General features: G+C 42.0%; 1 protein-coding gene across 2 annotated transcripts; it reads right to left on the reverse strand.

The window, feature by feature from the left end:
- Nucleotides 1-460: 460 nt before the first annotated feature.
- On the reverse strand, nucleotides 461-9351 carry slc4a1a (solute carrier family 4 member 1a (Diego blood group)). 2 transcript variants are annotated; one of them, XM_062533088.1, is made up of 22 exons: nucleotides 9193-9351; nucleotides 8062-8119; nucleotides 7834-7889; nucleotides 7444-7506; nucleotides 7225-7328; nucleotides 6937-6983; nucleotides 6532-6697; nucleotides 6167-6302; nucleotides 5921-5984; nucleotides 5770-5812; nucleotides 5381-5565; nucleotides 5010-5217; nucleotides 4714-4917; nucleotides 4387-4535; nucleotides 3957-4151; nucleotides 3453-3692; nucleotides 3142-3231; nucleotides 2825-2991; nucleotides 2419-2660; nucleotides 2050-2219; nucleotides 1733-1906; nucleotides 461-1429 (listed from the first exon to the last, which is right to left on the reverse strand). In XM_062533088.1, exons 2-22 carry the CDS (start codon nucleotides 8086-8088, stop codon nucleotides 1352-1354), a joined length of 2808 nt encoding a protein of 935 aa, XP_062389072.1. In that variant the 5' UTR covers nucleotides 8089-8119; nucleotides 9193-9351; the 3' UTR covers nucleotides 461-1351. The 2 variants fall into 2 exon arrangements, with proteins under 2 accessions (XP_062389072.1, XP_062389073.1); XM_062533089.1 differs by lacking the exon at nucleotides 7444-7506 and having other exon boundaries at nucleotides 9193-9350.
- Between the last annotated feature and the right edge of the window lie 6736 nt (nucleotides 9352-16087).

Raw genomic sequence — 16087 nt, forward strand, 5'->3', positions numbered from 1 at the left:
GTCTACTTTTTAAATACCACTCGCTTATTTAGCAAAGTCTATTTGACAGCTATTTTTTCTCCATGTAATTTCTTTCAACTCCACCTTGTCTATTTGTGGGCGTTACCTACATCATCCAATCAAGGCTGCGCTTCTCTGTGAAAACAAATGACTTTCCAATAAGAGCACAGCTTGGTTGTAACATCATAGGGGTGGCGGATTTTGCACTGAGTTTGTTGATATGTCACGCTGCTCGACTCAAACTGTTGATGTCAGGCAAGCCTCCTTCAACTGCTTTGAGGAGTGCCTGGTGGTGTGTGTGTGTGTGTGTGTGTGTGTGTGTGTTGAAGTAGACCTATTTACTAGGCCTACATACATTTGTACATCATGTAAAACTGAATAAAACACTAGGGACAGAATGAAGTTCATGTGTATCTGTCTGTTGTGTTAGGCTAATGTGCAAATGTGGAATCAATCAAGATAGGTTTTAATTTAACTTTATTTATAACTCCGGGCAACAGTCAATAATCGGCACACTGGTAGAAAATACAGATTAAATGTACATCAGTCATGCTTGCTAATGACCTGATGGAGAGGCAAGACAAACACTTGGTTTTGATCAGAGGTATTTACAGACAAGATTTACTAAGGCATATCCCTAGAACTTTATCCAAAAACAGGCTAAAGCTATGTTTAATAAACAGTGACTTCCTAAAGTGTAACCTAAACATTCCATTCAGCACAGACCTTTATGTATTAGCAATAAGAAAAGAGGGCCCCAATAAAGACCCTAATTGATATGGCTATTGCTCCAAATGCAATCTCCCAGCCAGAACACCACTCTCAAAGAAAACGTAAACTAATGTATGGTATGTAACAGAACATAACATAACATAACATAACATAACATGAAGCAAAGCTCATATGAATTCCAAATGCACTAAAGCGTTGAAATAATTTGCACATATCTAATACACAACAGCACTGAAATGTGATGATCTTGTATCAATTTTGTAATACCTGCTGTCCGCATAAAATTAAAATTGAATCCTCTATTTCACACAAGCAAAGGATATGTGGTGGACACTGCTTTGACATACAAAAGTTTTTGGTCCAATTGATGGCAGTCAGCAATACTAACATTCACATGATGAAGGCCAAATTCAGGCTGCCTGAGAGATTCTATGATTGGTATAATGTTCTAATTTCCCTTGATAAATTTGTATGTACACATGTCAATTGGCAGATGGTTTCTATATTATTTGTTGCCAAATGTGAAAAGCCAAAAACGATTTTTGGCAGCTGGCTATGGTGATGTTCACTGAAAGATAGCCAGGTAAAGCACCCTAATTCTGCTGTGATGGCTGGCCTCTCAGGGCAGTGGGGACTCCGAATACACGTCCACTCCCGGCTCTTCCTCCAGCACCGCTTTGGGATCATCAGCATCCAACTGAGGAGATATGAAATCACGTCACTCATCAAAGCACGTGTGTTATCATGGGGATGAGAAGACATGTTCAGATTGCTTTAATCAAACCCATTCTCTGCACATTTAGACCATTTGTTACTGCGGCACTACCAACATGGGTCAGTAAACATCTCAAAGCTGCAACCTTGCAAGCAAGATTGATCTTTACACACAAGTGGATACACAAATGGGTGTTTCTATTTCATATAATATAAGTGCACATATGATATAACATGGTAAATGAAATAAACGTAATGCTCTGCTCTAACAGCCTCAAACACTCACGCATCTTATCTCAAAGTTGGTGAAGAGGGTTCCAGTCAAGGCCATACGGAGCGGGATGGTGAGGATGAGGATGAAGGGCAGGGCCAGAGAGACTTTACTGGACTTCACCGCCCACAGGACGCCCAGGCAGACTATCTGGATTATTGTGAACAAGTGCATCTTCAAAGTGGGTACCTGTACAAAGAAGGAGAACAGTTACAGAGATTATACAAATATAGCTAAAACATTAAGGTGTCCATAACAACTGCTGGCAATGCATGCAACAGAACAAAATGGATGAGCAAAATAAAATTATAAAAGTGGCACTGGTGCATTACCCTGGTAGCATAGGGCAGATTGGGGTGGTATTTCTTTGGTACGATTAGGAGCAACATTCGGTCCCAAAGCTGAATGCCTTGCAGAGATGTAATACCCATGTAAAGGAAAATACCAAACAGGGCCGTCATGGGAATCATCTTCAGGAGTGGCTCCATTAGAAGTGATACACCTTAGAAGATGGGGAATAAACAAGATCCGTCTGAGGACTGAGTACCTAACATCAACATAACATCACATCCAGAAATGAGATTGAGAAATATTCATATTAAAAATGCTCATTTCACCCATGAAAGTATCATAAATGTACTTCATTAAATGTATTTATCACTCGCTAGGATGTTCGGAGACCACCAGGGGGCAGCACTCACCAACCAATATGGCTACCAAAATGCCACTAATCCTTTGCTCCACGACCTTCTCTATCTCAACTTTTGGACCCTTTGTCATGACAGTGAGAGCATTGGCATGCGTCACAGAGCGCACAGTGGCAGCACTGAGCCAAGGGACACCAAAGATGGATGCCGCTCCTCCCATGGCCACAAGCAGCAGGAGGTCAAAGTGGAATCCCGATCCCTTTATCATTTTTCGCTCTGGTTTGCTCACAATCAGCCTAGTCGAGAAGGTCAAAAAGAGGCATAATTAAATCATGAGCACAGATTTCTGTCCTTCAACAGTAACACAAATGGCAAAGTCCTTCAAGCTTGTAAACACTAATAAAGTGCCATCGAAGTGAGTTGCTGAGTGCTGCAGACATTGCTGGTACTAGACACTCACGTGGTAATCTGGGACTCCATGAAGATCAGGATAAAGACTAGGAGAGCTGGGCCAAGTGAAGCTACCATCATCCACACAGGGAAGGGCTTCTTCTCACCAAAGGGGTCGATAAGCCAGCCCCTGGCAGAGGTGTTGGACACAGTTAGACCCTTGGGCACCACCAGTTTCTGTTTGGATGAGATACCACATGATTGTTGATGAATGGATTTGCCTCAAGTGATTTTGTATTTACTTATTTATTTATTTATCTATTTATTTATTTATTTTGTTTGTTTGTTTGTTTATTAAATAAATAACAATTGTGAATTTTCCCTAACCTGGGTGTAGGCATCTTCAATGCTGATGTCCACAGCAATCATGAAGAAAATTGCAATGGGCACACCAAAGTCCCCAATCATGCGACGTAGCTGTGACGAAGAGGGAAAAAGTTCAGCATAAGCACAGTACACTAAAATCTAGGACAGCAAACCTTACTTGCATCTCCAATTATCTTGGTAATGCAGCAACTAATAATTGATCCATTTTGAACAAATAACCAATATTTTTTACTATTTGCCTTTGACTCATTATAGTATTTTTATGTAGAAAAGAGATTAAAGTCTAATATACATATACTGTATATATTTACCGGGCCTGGAAAGAAGACTCCATTCTTGAACTGTCGCAGGAAGTAGGCAATGAAGAAACATCCAAACATAAGGCACATGGAGAGCAGAGCAGTGTTGGGGTAGGCGCGCTCTTTGTGGATGTGGTGAAGAGTGTAATTTTCACCATCGTGTGTTAAGTTTTTAACTTCAGTAATCAGTTGGAAAGGGTCGGATTCATTCAGATGTTCGTAGTTCAGAATCAATGGATGAGTTTGGAAAATCTACAAGGTGGAGGAATTGACAAAATGAGGGAATGACAAAATGAGGTGAAAACAATGGAGAAAGAGACAAACTCGAGATGGCTTTGTTGTACCTGTGTGTAACTTGTGTAAGAGCCTTTCTTTTAAATTTAGACTTTAAGGGTCGGTTTCCAGTATGATTACACCTTGTTCTAAAAGCTAAACTGTTTTTTACGATCTCCACTGAAGTTCTCCTTTTAGTGCAGGACTAAGAAACTGGCACTAAGCATTCAAAGTGGTCCGTACCCTAATGAGCTTGGCAAAGGTCTCGTAGATGAAGATGAGGGAGATCAGGATGGAGAAGATCTCCTGGGTGAAGCGTGAGATGAACTTGACTAGGAAGCTACCCTCCACAGCCACGATGACCACCACAATCAGAATCAGCCACATTCCCACCCAGATACGACCCACGATGTACTCCAAGCCCTGGGCCTTGCAAAACTGAAGGAAAGAAAAGAGAAACAGCACATGTGTATAAAGGTAAAGCATTGCTAAAGGTACATTTTAAATCGTAAATCTTCTTGCAAAAAAATCATAAACCATAGACCATGAACCTTACAAGGTGCACAAAACACATAGATACTAGTTATTACACATGACTGAAACTGCCAGTAAACCTGTTTTTATATTTTGAACTCTAATAATACCTGTGTGTCTGTCTGCGTCTGAGTCATACCTGAAAGAAAGCTTCCTCAAACACCAACAATGGTCCAGTGAACCCAATGACCAGGACGGGCTGAGCAGCCACAAGGCAGAAAATGACGCCCTGTACGCAGGTGGAGATCATCAACTCCGACACACCCATCATGTGCTCTGTCTTGTCAGCTAGTGAGGACAAAATAAACATCAGTGGTGGCAACAGGTGTGAGGTTTGAAGGCATTGCTGAGTAGATGGTTTGGAGAGAGGTGAGCTATGCAAATGACAAGGCGTGATAAGTTAAAAATAAAAACAGATATAACACCAAATATTAGTAACACATCTCATGCTAAACGTTTCCTTTACCCAGTAGACCTCCAAAGGTGATGGCAGGTGACAGTGCAGCAAAGTAAATGAAGATAACGGCAGCCAGGACTTGGGCATTCAGAGCATCTGTAAAGTCGCTGACGAAGTGGCGGTAGCGGCGTTTGATATCTTTGATCATTCCTCCAAATGGTACTCCTGTACGGGCCAGGGGGTCCTCTTGAGGCTCCGCTGGGCCACTCGGAGCTGCACAAACAGGGAGTGAATGAATGAAGGAATAAATGAATGTCCTCTCTGGCACTATAAAGTTACATATTTTACACAAGATGATGGCTGACCTAGAGCTTTTTGACCAAAGTAAATTCTGGCGTCAGCTGGGCGGAGTCGATCCTGTAGCATCTTCTGCTGGAAATCAATGATGGGCGTCAACATGGCCTCATCTTGGATCTCAGTGGGAGGAATAACAATGCTGCAGTCCATGAAGTCAGCGATGGCATTGGTTATCTCCTTGTCACTCTTTGCCAGGTATGCCTCCAGGGTGAATACCTATTGGACAGATGGTTTTGAATCAATAGTGATTTCACCCCATTTGATGTTACTTATTTATTTGCTGTCATGTATGTAATTCTGTTCCACCAATTCCATTCTTCTCGACCCTTAACTCTTCCCTCCCCTCCTCCTCCTCCTCCTCCTCCTCCTCCACTCTCACCCAGTCGGCCATCAGAGTGGCCATGGCTCGTCCATTCTCATGGAAGTCCAGTCCGCTCTGGCCGGGCCCCACGAGAACAAACACAAAGCGCACGGGCACCGGAGACTCCAGGACGGAGTCCATCACCACAGAGTCGGTCAACCTGGCAAAAGCCACAGCTGGTTTCTGCAGAGTGTCCACCATTCCTACAGTGAACAGCGCGCACGCACGCACACGCACACACATGCACAAACACACACACACACACACACACACACACACACACACGCACACACACATCCATATTATTTACAGTACTTCCACTGTTTAAGATTCACAACACCCATTTTTTAAAAGAATTCTTTGGTAATAAACAAACATCAGGAAGAAGACAGACACACACTGTATACCTGAGAGAACAACAGAAGCCTCTATAGCCTCGGCAGACTCTCGCTAGATAAGAGAGAAAGAGGGGGAAGTTACGACAGTCACAAGACAACACGGTATACAGACAGAATGAATAGAGACAGAGAGAGAAAGCGTGGTCAGATGAAGTGATACCTGCTTTGTCACTGAGAAGGTCTGCATCTCAATGTCTCCACCAGGTTCTCCAGTATCTGCTTGACTAAGATCGTGCAGAGACACAGAGGAGTGTGAGTGCACGAACAGAATGGCAGTGTGCTAACAACAGAACTGGTTCATCATTCAAATGTGGGAGAACTTGATCAGTCATTTTTAGAAGAGTTGAGGTGATATTGAGAGAGTGACTGATGTTGGTCCACATGTCTTTTGTCCCTGCATTCGTACCTGCGCTTCTGTTGTAATGCACTCAGCAGGGGGCCACGGTCATTGGGCCGTATTTCTCCCTTATTCATCAGCTCATCAACCAGCTTTTCCAGTGCACCAGACAAGCTGCTTTCATCAAGGTCCAAAAGGATTGCACCTGAAGGGAAAGAACATGGAGATGGACTCAAATCACCATCACGTCATCATAGAAACAAAAGACCCAGAGATGGCAAGGCCTACTTTTCATATTTACTAACGGCAATTAACCAGGCAACAATTCATGTAACACCTAAACTCAGAGTAATTTAGCTGTGAGAACGGCGCGGTGTGTTCCCTGAACGTGTTCTGTGACCTCATTCAGGATCCATCCTGCACTGCTGCCTCACCGTTGCTCATGGCTTTGCGGAGTTGGATCAGGCTTTTGAAGGTCAGGTAGGAGATGTGGGAGGACCCCCACTTCCTGGAGGCTGGGCTGTAGCTCTCCTCGTAGCCGGCCCATCGGCCCGTCTCCTGCCAGATCCCCCCCTTGAGCTCGTTCAGTTCCACGTAGGCCTGGGATACAGAGTGAAACACACAAGCACACACACACACATGCATGCACGCACGCACGCACGCACGCACGCACGCACACGCACACACACACACACACACACACACACACACACACACACACACACACACACACAATATATGATTGAAATGTCTTCTGTTTGTTTGCGTTGTGAGAGTATCTGTTGTTGTGTATGTGTTTGTGTGTGTGGTTTGAGTGCCTGGGCCATGGGTGCAGATACCTGAGCATCTCCTCTGGTTGTTGCATTGGTGTTGTAATTCAATGCAGCTGTAACACACAGACAAAAAGCAATGAGAGGAGCCAGTGCACCAATATAAGTTGTGAGAGATACTGTATATGACAAAACAAACAAACATAAAGGAAGTACTTTGCCAAAGCAGGAAATGCTAATTGGAAAAGATTACACCATCACCAGCTGTAGTGATACCTTAGAGCTTCACTCTGCTCTGCTCTGTTTACTTGGACTAATCAAAATGCTTTGTCTTCTGGCGCGCTCCAATGAACTCACCCTCGGGGTCTGCGCGGATGACGAAACTCTCGGCAGGCTGCTCCTCTTCCTCCTCCTGCCGCCTCTGCTCCAGGTCATACCCCCCCTGGTGCCCGGGCGGGGTCCTGCGGGGAGTGGGGAAGGTGAGTGGGTCACACACAGGTGAGATTGACGCCCCTTATGAGGCGTTGCTGGAGACCTACTTACTTAGCACCACACACCACCGCAACCAAGTCTCACCAGATCTTACGCACAACAGACCAGAGTGCTCTCTCTCTCCTTATGAGCTGGTGAAAGGTAGCCCTGACAAAGGAGAGAGAAATGTACCACCTTCTAGTTCTCAGTTTCTAGTGCTGGTGCTTGTAGCTGCTGAACTATGAGACCCCCACCCTCACTGTCTGATAACGAACTGGCAGGCAACAGGCCTCATTCAGGCTTCCTTATCTCTAGATGGGAGGAGAGACCACCTCCTGCAATTCTGCTTTCTACCACAAGGAGATACAAAACCTGTCACTCATGCTGGACAGCTTCGGGGTATAAGGTCTTCTGAAAAACAAAAAGTGTGTGTGTGTGTGTGTGTGTGTGTGTGTGTGTGTGTGTGCGTGCTTGCGTGTGCAACAAGTGACTCACAGGCGTAGTGGTGATGGGAAGGGAGAGTCGCTGTCCTCAAAGGACAAGTCATTGTCCTAGATAGAGAGATAGATAGATAGATAGATAGATAGATAGATAGATAGATAGATAGATAGATAGATAGAGAGAGAGATAAGAAAGAGGAGACAAATGGACATGGTAAATATACTGAAGGAAAGATTGTTGTGTTGTCTTCTAAAGTTGTTGATGAATGCAAATGTTATTTACCCCTTCAAAGGTTGGAGCGCCTTCCATCAGCAAGTCTTTCTGTGCTCCTCTTTTTTGCCTTTACAGAAACACAGTTATAACCAGCTTTGTCAGAACACACAAACAAGCATTGTCAGTTAAACTTTCAGACTTTCAAAAGTCTGACGACAGAGGCTAGAAGGTATGTTGATGGTGAACGGTTTGCATGGAGGTATTGCTTCTCTTATCTCTTTGCTAACGTTACACCCTTCTAAGAAGCACAAATGCTGCAAATTATCTCCACCAACACATGCTAATATAATGCTGTTTAAAGGCTGAGGACCCAAGGACATTTACTGTAACATTTACCCAAAACATTCACTTTTATTAACCTAAATATCTTCTGATCTCACTCTCTACATACTATTCATGTATGCAGTCATTAGACTGGAAGAAATAAATTGATGTTTTTCCATTATGAGTACAAAGATTTATTGTTTTATGTTTACATTTTGCTAGATTAAAAAACTGATATACTGTTTATTATGGAAAAATAAAAAACACAACAACCAGTTCTGAAATGTTAGGAATAGTGTCATAGTAGACAACCATTCAGTTCCACAAAATTGTCCATTGTAAAGAGATTCACAGTTTTCAATATTATGTTTGATCTGAGTTGGATGTTATCCAAACCCAACATCTCCCTCCAAAAGCATGTATAGCGGTCTTCATACGACCTACCGAGAACTAGTCAATTATATTCTCAAATGACTGCTACTGCACTTAAATTGTTGTTAGAAAATAGGCCACAAATGAATAAGGGTCTCCAAGCCCTTGTTCTTTTATCCCTAATGGCTGATGCTGTGTAAAAGCTTAAAGAGTCAATAAAAGCATTAAAACGTTTGAAAGATCTTTACATTTTCTCGAATTAGAAAATGATAAATGGTCACAGATAGATAGATGAAAGATGACACGCCATCTTAATATAGGCTATATATTTTAAAACCAACCGACTGATTAGCTAGCTGGCTTGAAGCTGACATCAGACCTTTCCCAATCACCTATCTTCTTATTCCTTTAACTACATCCAAATCCAATATCAATCAATTATTGTGTGCATAGAGACATATAGCAAACACATCTGAGTGCTGAAGCATAGAACCACTCCCTTACCTGTGGACAGGTGATCCTGGCAGCACAGTGAGTGTACGTTCCCCTGTGTATGGAGATGTGCCCAACGTACAAGTGAATAGTCGGGCGCAGTAGAACTCTCAACAGGGCGCCAGTCGAAAAGCGAGGGAACACCCATGGAAACTACGTAGCTGAGTCATGCATTGAGCTCCAGTAACGCAAAAGCAACGGCACCCTACGGTGTCCCCTCCCCCCCACAACGTCAAGCGTGTAGCACCGAGGGGGGGTAAGGGGCAGATAAGGCCCAGGGTGCAGACAAACAGCCCTATCGCCCTGTCCCACCTTGAGCCAGGGATACCCCAGCCCTTCTAGCCCTCAGCCAACCAGAGTCAGGGGCCAAGCTAGGCAGGCAAGTGCAGCGAGAGAGAGAGAGAGAGAGAGAGAGAGAGAGGGAGGAGGTGTCAGTGATCAATCATGAAAGGTATCAAGGATTGAAAAGGCCAAAACCTAAATAAGAGCCTAATCTACACATATTTTGAAAGGAAAAGGTGGCTTTGAGAGTTTTTAAGGTTAGGCGTACAGTATTGGTGGAGTTGACAGTTATGAGGGGGTCATGCACTCAAGATGTGTGTGTGTGTGTGTGTGTGTGTGTGTGTGTGTGTGTTTAAGGGACAGTTATCTCTGAGGATGCATCTTGACCTCTGATGTCGTGCTGTTGACGTGCTGGGGATACCCTTGGACCCATGATGCTGGTTCCGTTGGTGCCGGCTGAGGAACTCCCCCCCCCCCACACACACACACACGGCTGAGGAAAGAGGAGGGAGGAACCCCCCACCACCACCTCTGAGGTGCACTGCTGATTTTCCATTTGATAGACAGTTTTTCCGCTGAGTCACTAGTATATCAAGTTCAACTCAAGCGTCAGATCTCTCTCTCACATGCATCCAGCCTCCAACATGCACTTACAGACACACAAAAAACACAAGCAAGCTTGTACTTTACCAACATACATGCTCTTTGTCAGGCACTTGGTAGCAAGCCCTAATACGACCACATAATACTGTTTAAAATTACAGTCCAAGTAAGCTCAATTCTCCTCTCTGTCCAATGTCAAAAAGACATTTTCCTGCACAGCTGAAGAGCTGATAGACAAGACATTGCTTCAGGGGTACAGAAGGGAGGGGTGAGTCAATGGTTATGTATCATGTGATATCTAGACGCTAAATACAGCCCATACTGAATGTGACATGTGACATGTCAGGCAACAGATTCATTGAAACATTCCCTTAAAGCATAAATCTCCCAAAGAAATGGTTCAGTCTTGTTCATGGTTTGGGTAAAGTGCAGGATAGAGGGAAATGGTGTGCTAGATCTGGTTTGGTGACAGAGGCCTCTTATCATTCGATTGCGAACAGAGTGAGGCCCTCTAGGGGTACAACCATCAGTTCTCTACTGGCTTTATCTACATACATACACTACTGGTCAAAATGGTGGGGTCACTTAGAAATGTCCATTCTACTCCATTATAGATAGATATTATATAGATATTATAGACTACCAGCTGAGATCAGTCGCATTGTTTTTTTAATCAGGGCAACAGTTTTCAGATTACATAATGTGCATTATACATAACTGCAAAGGTTCGCGACTGTTGTAGACAGAATTGGCTGATCTTTAATGTAGTATCTATGTTGCTCATTATCAGCAACCATTCATCCAATGTTCCAAAGGCACATGAAGAGCTCTTTTCCAAAGCTCTATAAATCCATTTTTGAAAACATTAAAAAAAAATCATGTTATTTAATTGTGTATTTCAATAAAAATGCAGTTGTTTTGTTTTGATTGAGTAAAGATAAATCAACTAAACATAACCCAATACATTTACACTGAAAATGTAAAAAAAATATTTATGAAAATTCATAAAAATGGTGGATTTAGCGTTTTGGAAAAGAGCTCTTCAGATTCTGTTCACTAATCTGATATCATTTTAATACCCTAACTGAGAAAACATTGGAGAACCATTTTGCAATTATGTGAGCACATAATTTAATCTGAAAACTGTTGCCCTGATTAAAAAAACAATGCACCATAACAGTTACTGGTTCTTCATTTAATCTGAAAACTGTTGCCCTGATTAAAAAAAAACAATGCACCATAACAGTTACTGGTTCTTCATTTAATCTGAAAACTGTTGCCCTGATTAAAAAAAAACAATGCACCATAACAGTTACTGGTTCTTCATTTAATCTGAACACTGTTGCCCTGATTAAAAAAAACAATGCACCATAACAGTTACTGGTTCTTCCCCTCAATCATCTGAAACGGCCCAAGACCTGCTGCTGTTCTGTGGTCCTGCTCCGTGACCAATGACGGGCTAGAGTGCGAGTGTTACCCATTTCATTGTACCTGAACACACATACGCACAGACACACACACATTTAGATCAAACAACAATGTCATATTGTGAAACCAAAGAAAGTCCATTTCAATTTCAATTCAATCTTTATTTCAGACTGACATGAGGGTCCATAACATAAAATATTCAGTCAATAGGTCAAAATAAGATGAACCAGCTCATAAAAATGAAACTATCAATCAATCAATCAATCTACAGTACTCATGGGTTTCATCAGGTCCCTTTCCACAGGTGTATAAAATGAAGCACTGATTATCACATACTGCATGGTGCTTAATGTGGAAAAGGACCTGATGAAATCCATGAATAGTTTCCCTGGCCAGTTTTTTCTAAGCCTGGTTGAGTATCACACACAGTTCTTTCTAGGGCTGGTTAAGGCCTCTATGACACTGTTCTCAGATTCATCCAGGTGACACATGAACTTATACATAAGGTTTCTGAGGATTGTCTCACATGTAGGCACACCAGAGAACACCAGCACTACAGTATTTGGAGCAGCAAGCTCATAGCGTCATTATAAGCCACCATTAGCCTTCTCAAACTACTCACACATTGGGCTCACACATTTCTCACACTTTTGCCAAGCAGTTAACACAGATGTCATTCAAAGATCGCAAACTCTATTGCAGTCTTTGTTTCTATATTGTTTCCCTGTGTTTAACAAAAAGGAAACGAATTCAGGTGGTAGAGATTTCTTCACCATGACTGTTCTGTGTTGCTATTTGCATGTATGATCTAAAGCACATTTAGAGAGTATTGCGATGAAAACAGTCTCTTTCATTAACTTGTCTATTTCATTAACAATTGACTTGTCTAGGTGCCTTCTGTATGTCTTACATGTCAATGATGGTTACATCTTGGGAAGAATTAATATTCTTTTTTCAAACATGAAAAATAAGTGTTTTAGAAGTTTTGAGAGTGTTAGTCTTTTTCAAGCAAAATGTGTTGTTTGGGCGAGAGTGATTCTGTTTAGAGCTGTGTGGTTTTGACAACGTGATGTCAGAGTTGACGCAGGCATTAAGCGATCGAGAACAACTGTAATAGGCCCCATGTGGCTGTTGCTAAGCTAGCTTCTCCCATGTCGTCAGAGTTTACTTTTATCTCCCCACCACTGAACATTTAATTGAGTTGAACTGTCATGGCAACAACAACCTCTACATCCTCAAAATGTTTTTATTCAAAAGGAGGACAGAGAGGAAGGTCTGAGTAGACAGAAAGGGGGTGAGGCTCCAGTGTTGCTCTGAGCCCTCTGTGATAGGGCATATCTGTCTAATGTTGAGCTGAGTGCCACCAGTTATCATGGGGTGCCAGAGGCTGTATGTAGGACCCACCTATAGTCAGGATCACTACACTTCCCAACTACGTCAAGGCTCTTTTATCTGAAACATAGAGCACTTTTACTTTTACAGCAAATTATTAAATACTAAGCTTTTCCGCGTGCTACATTTCATAGTGTGCAAAGTTATTTGCATACTGTACTTTATTAGAGTCCACTGTCATACAGATGAATGAGTACACCAAATAAAGAAGAATGACATTATACTTCATCTGACGAGTGTCTTTAAAGGTCTTTCTGCCCCTATTACATCATCACTGTAGAGAGAAGATCAAACGCCCTCTAGGGAAATGTTTCCAGAACTGTGTGCCGTGAGAGCTGCATGCAATGGCGCCATAGGGAAAAAATCCATATTGATTCATTAACAATTGGCCTAAAATTGTAGGTCACTGAAATCACATTTCATGAAATTCCTCTATGATGAACTGCTGTCAATCTGCATACTGTTTTGCACAAGTCTATCTTTCTTGACACCATTTCCTGTATACTGGTCAAGGAATATTACACTGCCATAAACAGCACCAAACATAAATTGTGGCTTTTGAATGCTTAATGCATGACAATGATGTGGCATGAGACTGTCTCTTCATAAATAGAGTGCTGCCAGCCAGAGGATAAAAGGGAAACACTCCTCTAGACACGTAAGCTTTAACACAGCATGAGATCTAATATATCACTTCAGCCTGAAAGGAGATGAGGACAATTTATTATCATTATTATGCATTACAATCTATTGTTTTTAAAAAACCATGGCATGTGTTTTATCTTAGATGACGTTTCCATGGTAAACAGTGCTGTATGGCATCACTTTCAAAATGTACCATCCTCAAACCTCCTCAGGTTGAAACCGAATTCTTACAACAGAAACGAGAAACTAGAAGTGTTGGTTACAGGGTCTATTTCACAATACACAAAATATTAAGGACACTACACACCACATTTGAGAGGTGTCTTATAAGCGGAGACTTTAGCTCACATAATGGCAACAAAGTGTGTCCTCTGTGTCCCAGCCCCTACTGAGGAGTCTGGACTGGTCTTCATACTGTAACCTTTGACCTTTCAGCTACAGTAATCATTAATGTCCAAAACCCCACCTCATAGGAGCAGACCGGAAAGAGACGACTCACCTAATGGAATCATACTTGTATAATACAAGGTCATCTGATATGAGCAGATGTACGGTGGCATGCACAGACTTCTTGAAGGGCAGGGGCAAAAAAGGCACCTATGTCACTACACTGGGTCCCAACCTCAAGCAAAAGATTATGATCTGTCAAGAATGAAGAAGGTCCACTTCAGAAGGTTTGTTGTCAGTTCAACTTTTAACAGTTATACCATTAGGAGGAAGCAAAAATAACTGCATTTCTTAGTCAATAATTGTTAACCTTTGTTAATTGTTCGCCTAGGCTTAGCTTGTGGTTTCAGTAAGAACAGGAAAATCAGAAACACCTTGACTGAAGTTGGCTTTCACCAGATTCTACTGACAGAAATGCGAAGAACAGGTTCGCTTAAGTGCCTCTACATCAATTCTTTGTTTTCAAAGTTCCCACCCTAGACAACATTTTTTCCTATTCAAAGAGAAGTAATTTACCTTCGAGTAACTGAGAAAGTCCATTGCATTTTTCAGCTGTGTTGCCAATACATTATAGTTGTACACATAGTAGACACACTGTTTTTGAGTAATGAGTGAGACTACAACAGGACACAGATTAGGTGTGTGGTGAAGAGCTTATGAAATAATACAGGCCGTGGGATTGGTGAGGAGTTGCCGGTCATTTCTGACCAGTGACTTTCCCTCAGAGGCTCTCTGCACAACAGCAATGACCTGAGGACCAGAGGAAACCAGGGAAAAGAAAAGGGAAACAATAATAGAATCATTTCAACTGACAAAAGACTCAACTCAACAATTATTTCATTAAATAATCACACACTAAAACTTTCAGCGACCAGCTATTGCCTTGACTGTTACTCTTGTGTTTTAACTATCTATTTGTCTATTGTGTTTGAACTCGGCTCAACTCATATTACTGCAGTCAAACAATATTGATCTAACGAGCTCTGAAAGCCAAACACCATTTCGTTGTATTAGTGTAATTGTATTACACTCACATCTTCCTCAGTAGGAAAGCTGCCGCTCTTCAGCTTGGAAAAGACCAGTTCTCCATTAACCTCCACCTCAAAGCAGCCTGTAGGGATCATCATATCAGATGAATTACACAAAGGTCTTCCATGAAAAGATCAGTGGTTTTGCAGTCTGTGACCAGTATAAATATAACGGATGCATGTGATGAATAACTTTGAGGGTCATTTGTGTTACTCCAACAGAATTTCTAGTCATAAAACTCCTGTAGCACACAGTACCTTCACTGTTCTCTAAAGGGTTAGAAGGTAAGGGAACGAAAAGAGTTTTTCTGAATATGCTAACTCTGGATTTGGAATATTTTCTCATACATAAACCATCATGTCTCACAATATTATATGGGAAGTCAATGATGACATCAGTTAGCTGAGCCTGTCCAACCTTTTGTCACCAGTCACATGTTGACACAGTTGACCGCATTTTTCAGGTACTTCATTTGTTATTGCACCAAGAAAAAGAAACATTTCAATTATGCACGCCATATAGGATGGCAATAATCACCTCAGTAGAACTGATTCTCATAAAACATACCTTCCCTCCCAAGAAAGCCAGAAATCATTGCTCTGGGAAACCGTGCGCCAAGCCCCTGTTTGAGGTTCACAAAGCGGGACCCATAGCCTCATCCTCCCCTGTCAAACACAATCAACAGAATGTGAACATTTGTGGATTGTGTTAATATGTTCACTAAATAGATTCAATTCAATTTGGGTAACATTTTAATATGTAGCCTACAGTTCCATAGGTTGAAGTACCTAAAATCCTTCAATTCTAATTGCTTTCTGTTCAAAAGCTAGATTAAAGTTAATAATTATTGCAATAACATGCAAAGCTTACCAATATTCGATTGAGACATTAATATCCATGTTTTTCGACTTTGAAACCGAACAGCCCATTGGTATGCTTCTTCAACCGTCCACAGACAGATGTTTTAAGACTGCTTCCTCGATGAGAGCTGCAGCTTTGAGCTGAGGTTTATTGTGATTTGACAGATCATCAGGATTGTGGTGTGACATTTCATCTGGTAGTGCTACCAAATTGAATTGTG

This window comes from Sardina pilchardus, chromosome 3, assembly GCF_963854185.1.
Source record: "Sardina pilchardus chromosome 3, fSarPil1.1, whole genome shotgun sequence".
Classification (NCBI taxonomy): Eukaryota; Metazoa; Chordata; class Actinopteri; order Clupeiformes; family Clupeidae; genus Sardina; species Sardina pilchardus.

What these genes read in the sequence shown, in the direction of transcription:
- slc4a1a (XM_062533088.1), bottom strand. Translation starts at nt 8,088, where the DNA reads ATGGAAGGCGCTCCAACCTTTGAAGGG. An exon ending in CACCTTTGGAGGTCTACTGG is followed by an intron (nt 4,536 to 4,713) that starts GTAAAGGAAACG and finishes TGTCCTCACTAG; the next exon opens with CTGACAAGACAGAGCACATG. An exon ending in TTTGGTAGCCATATTGGTTG is followed by an intron (nt 2,220 to 2,418) that starts GTGAGTGCTGCC and finishes CCATCTTCTAAG; the next exon opens with GTGTATCACTTCTAATGGAG.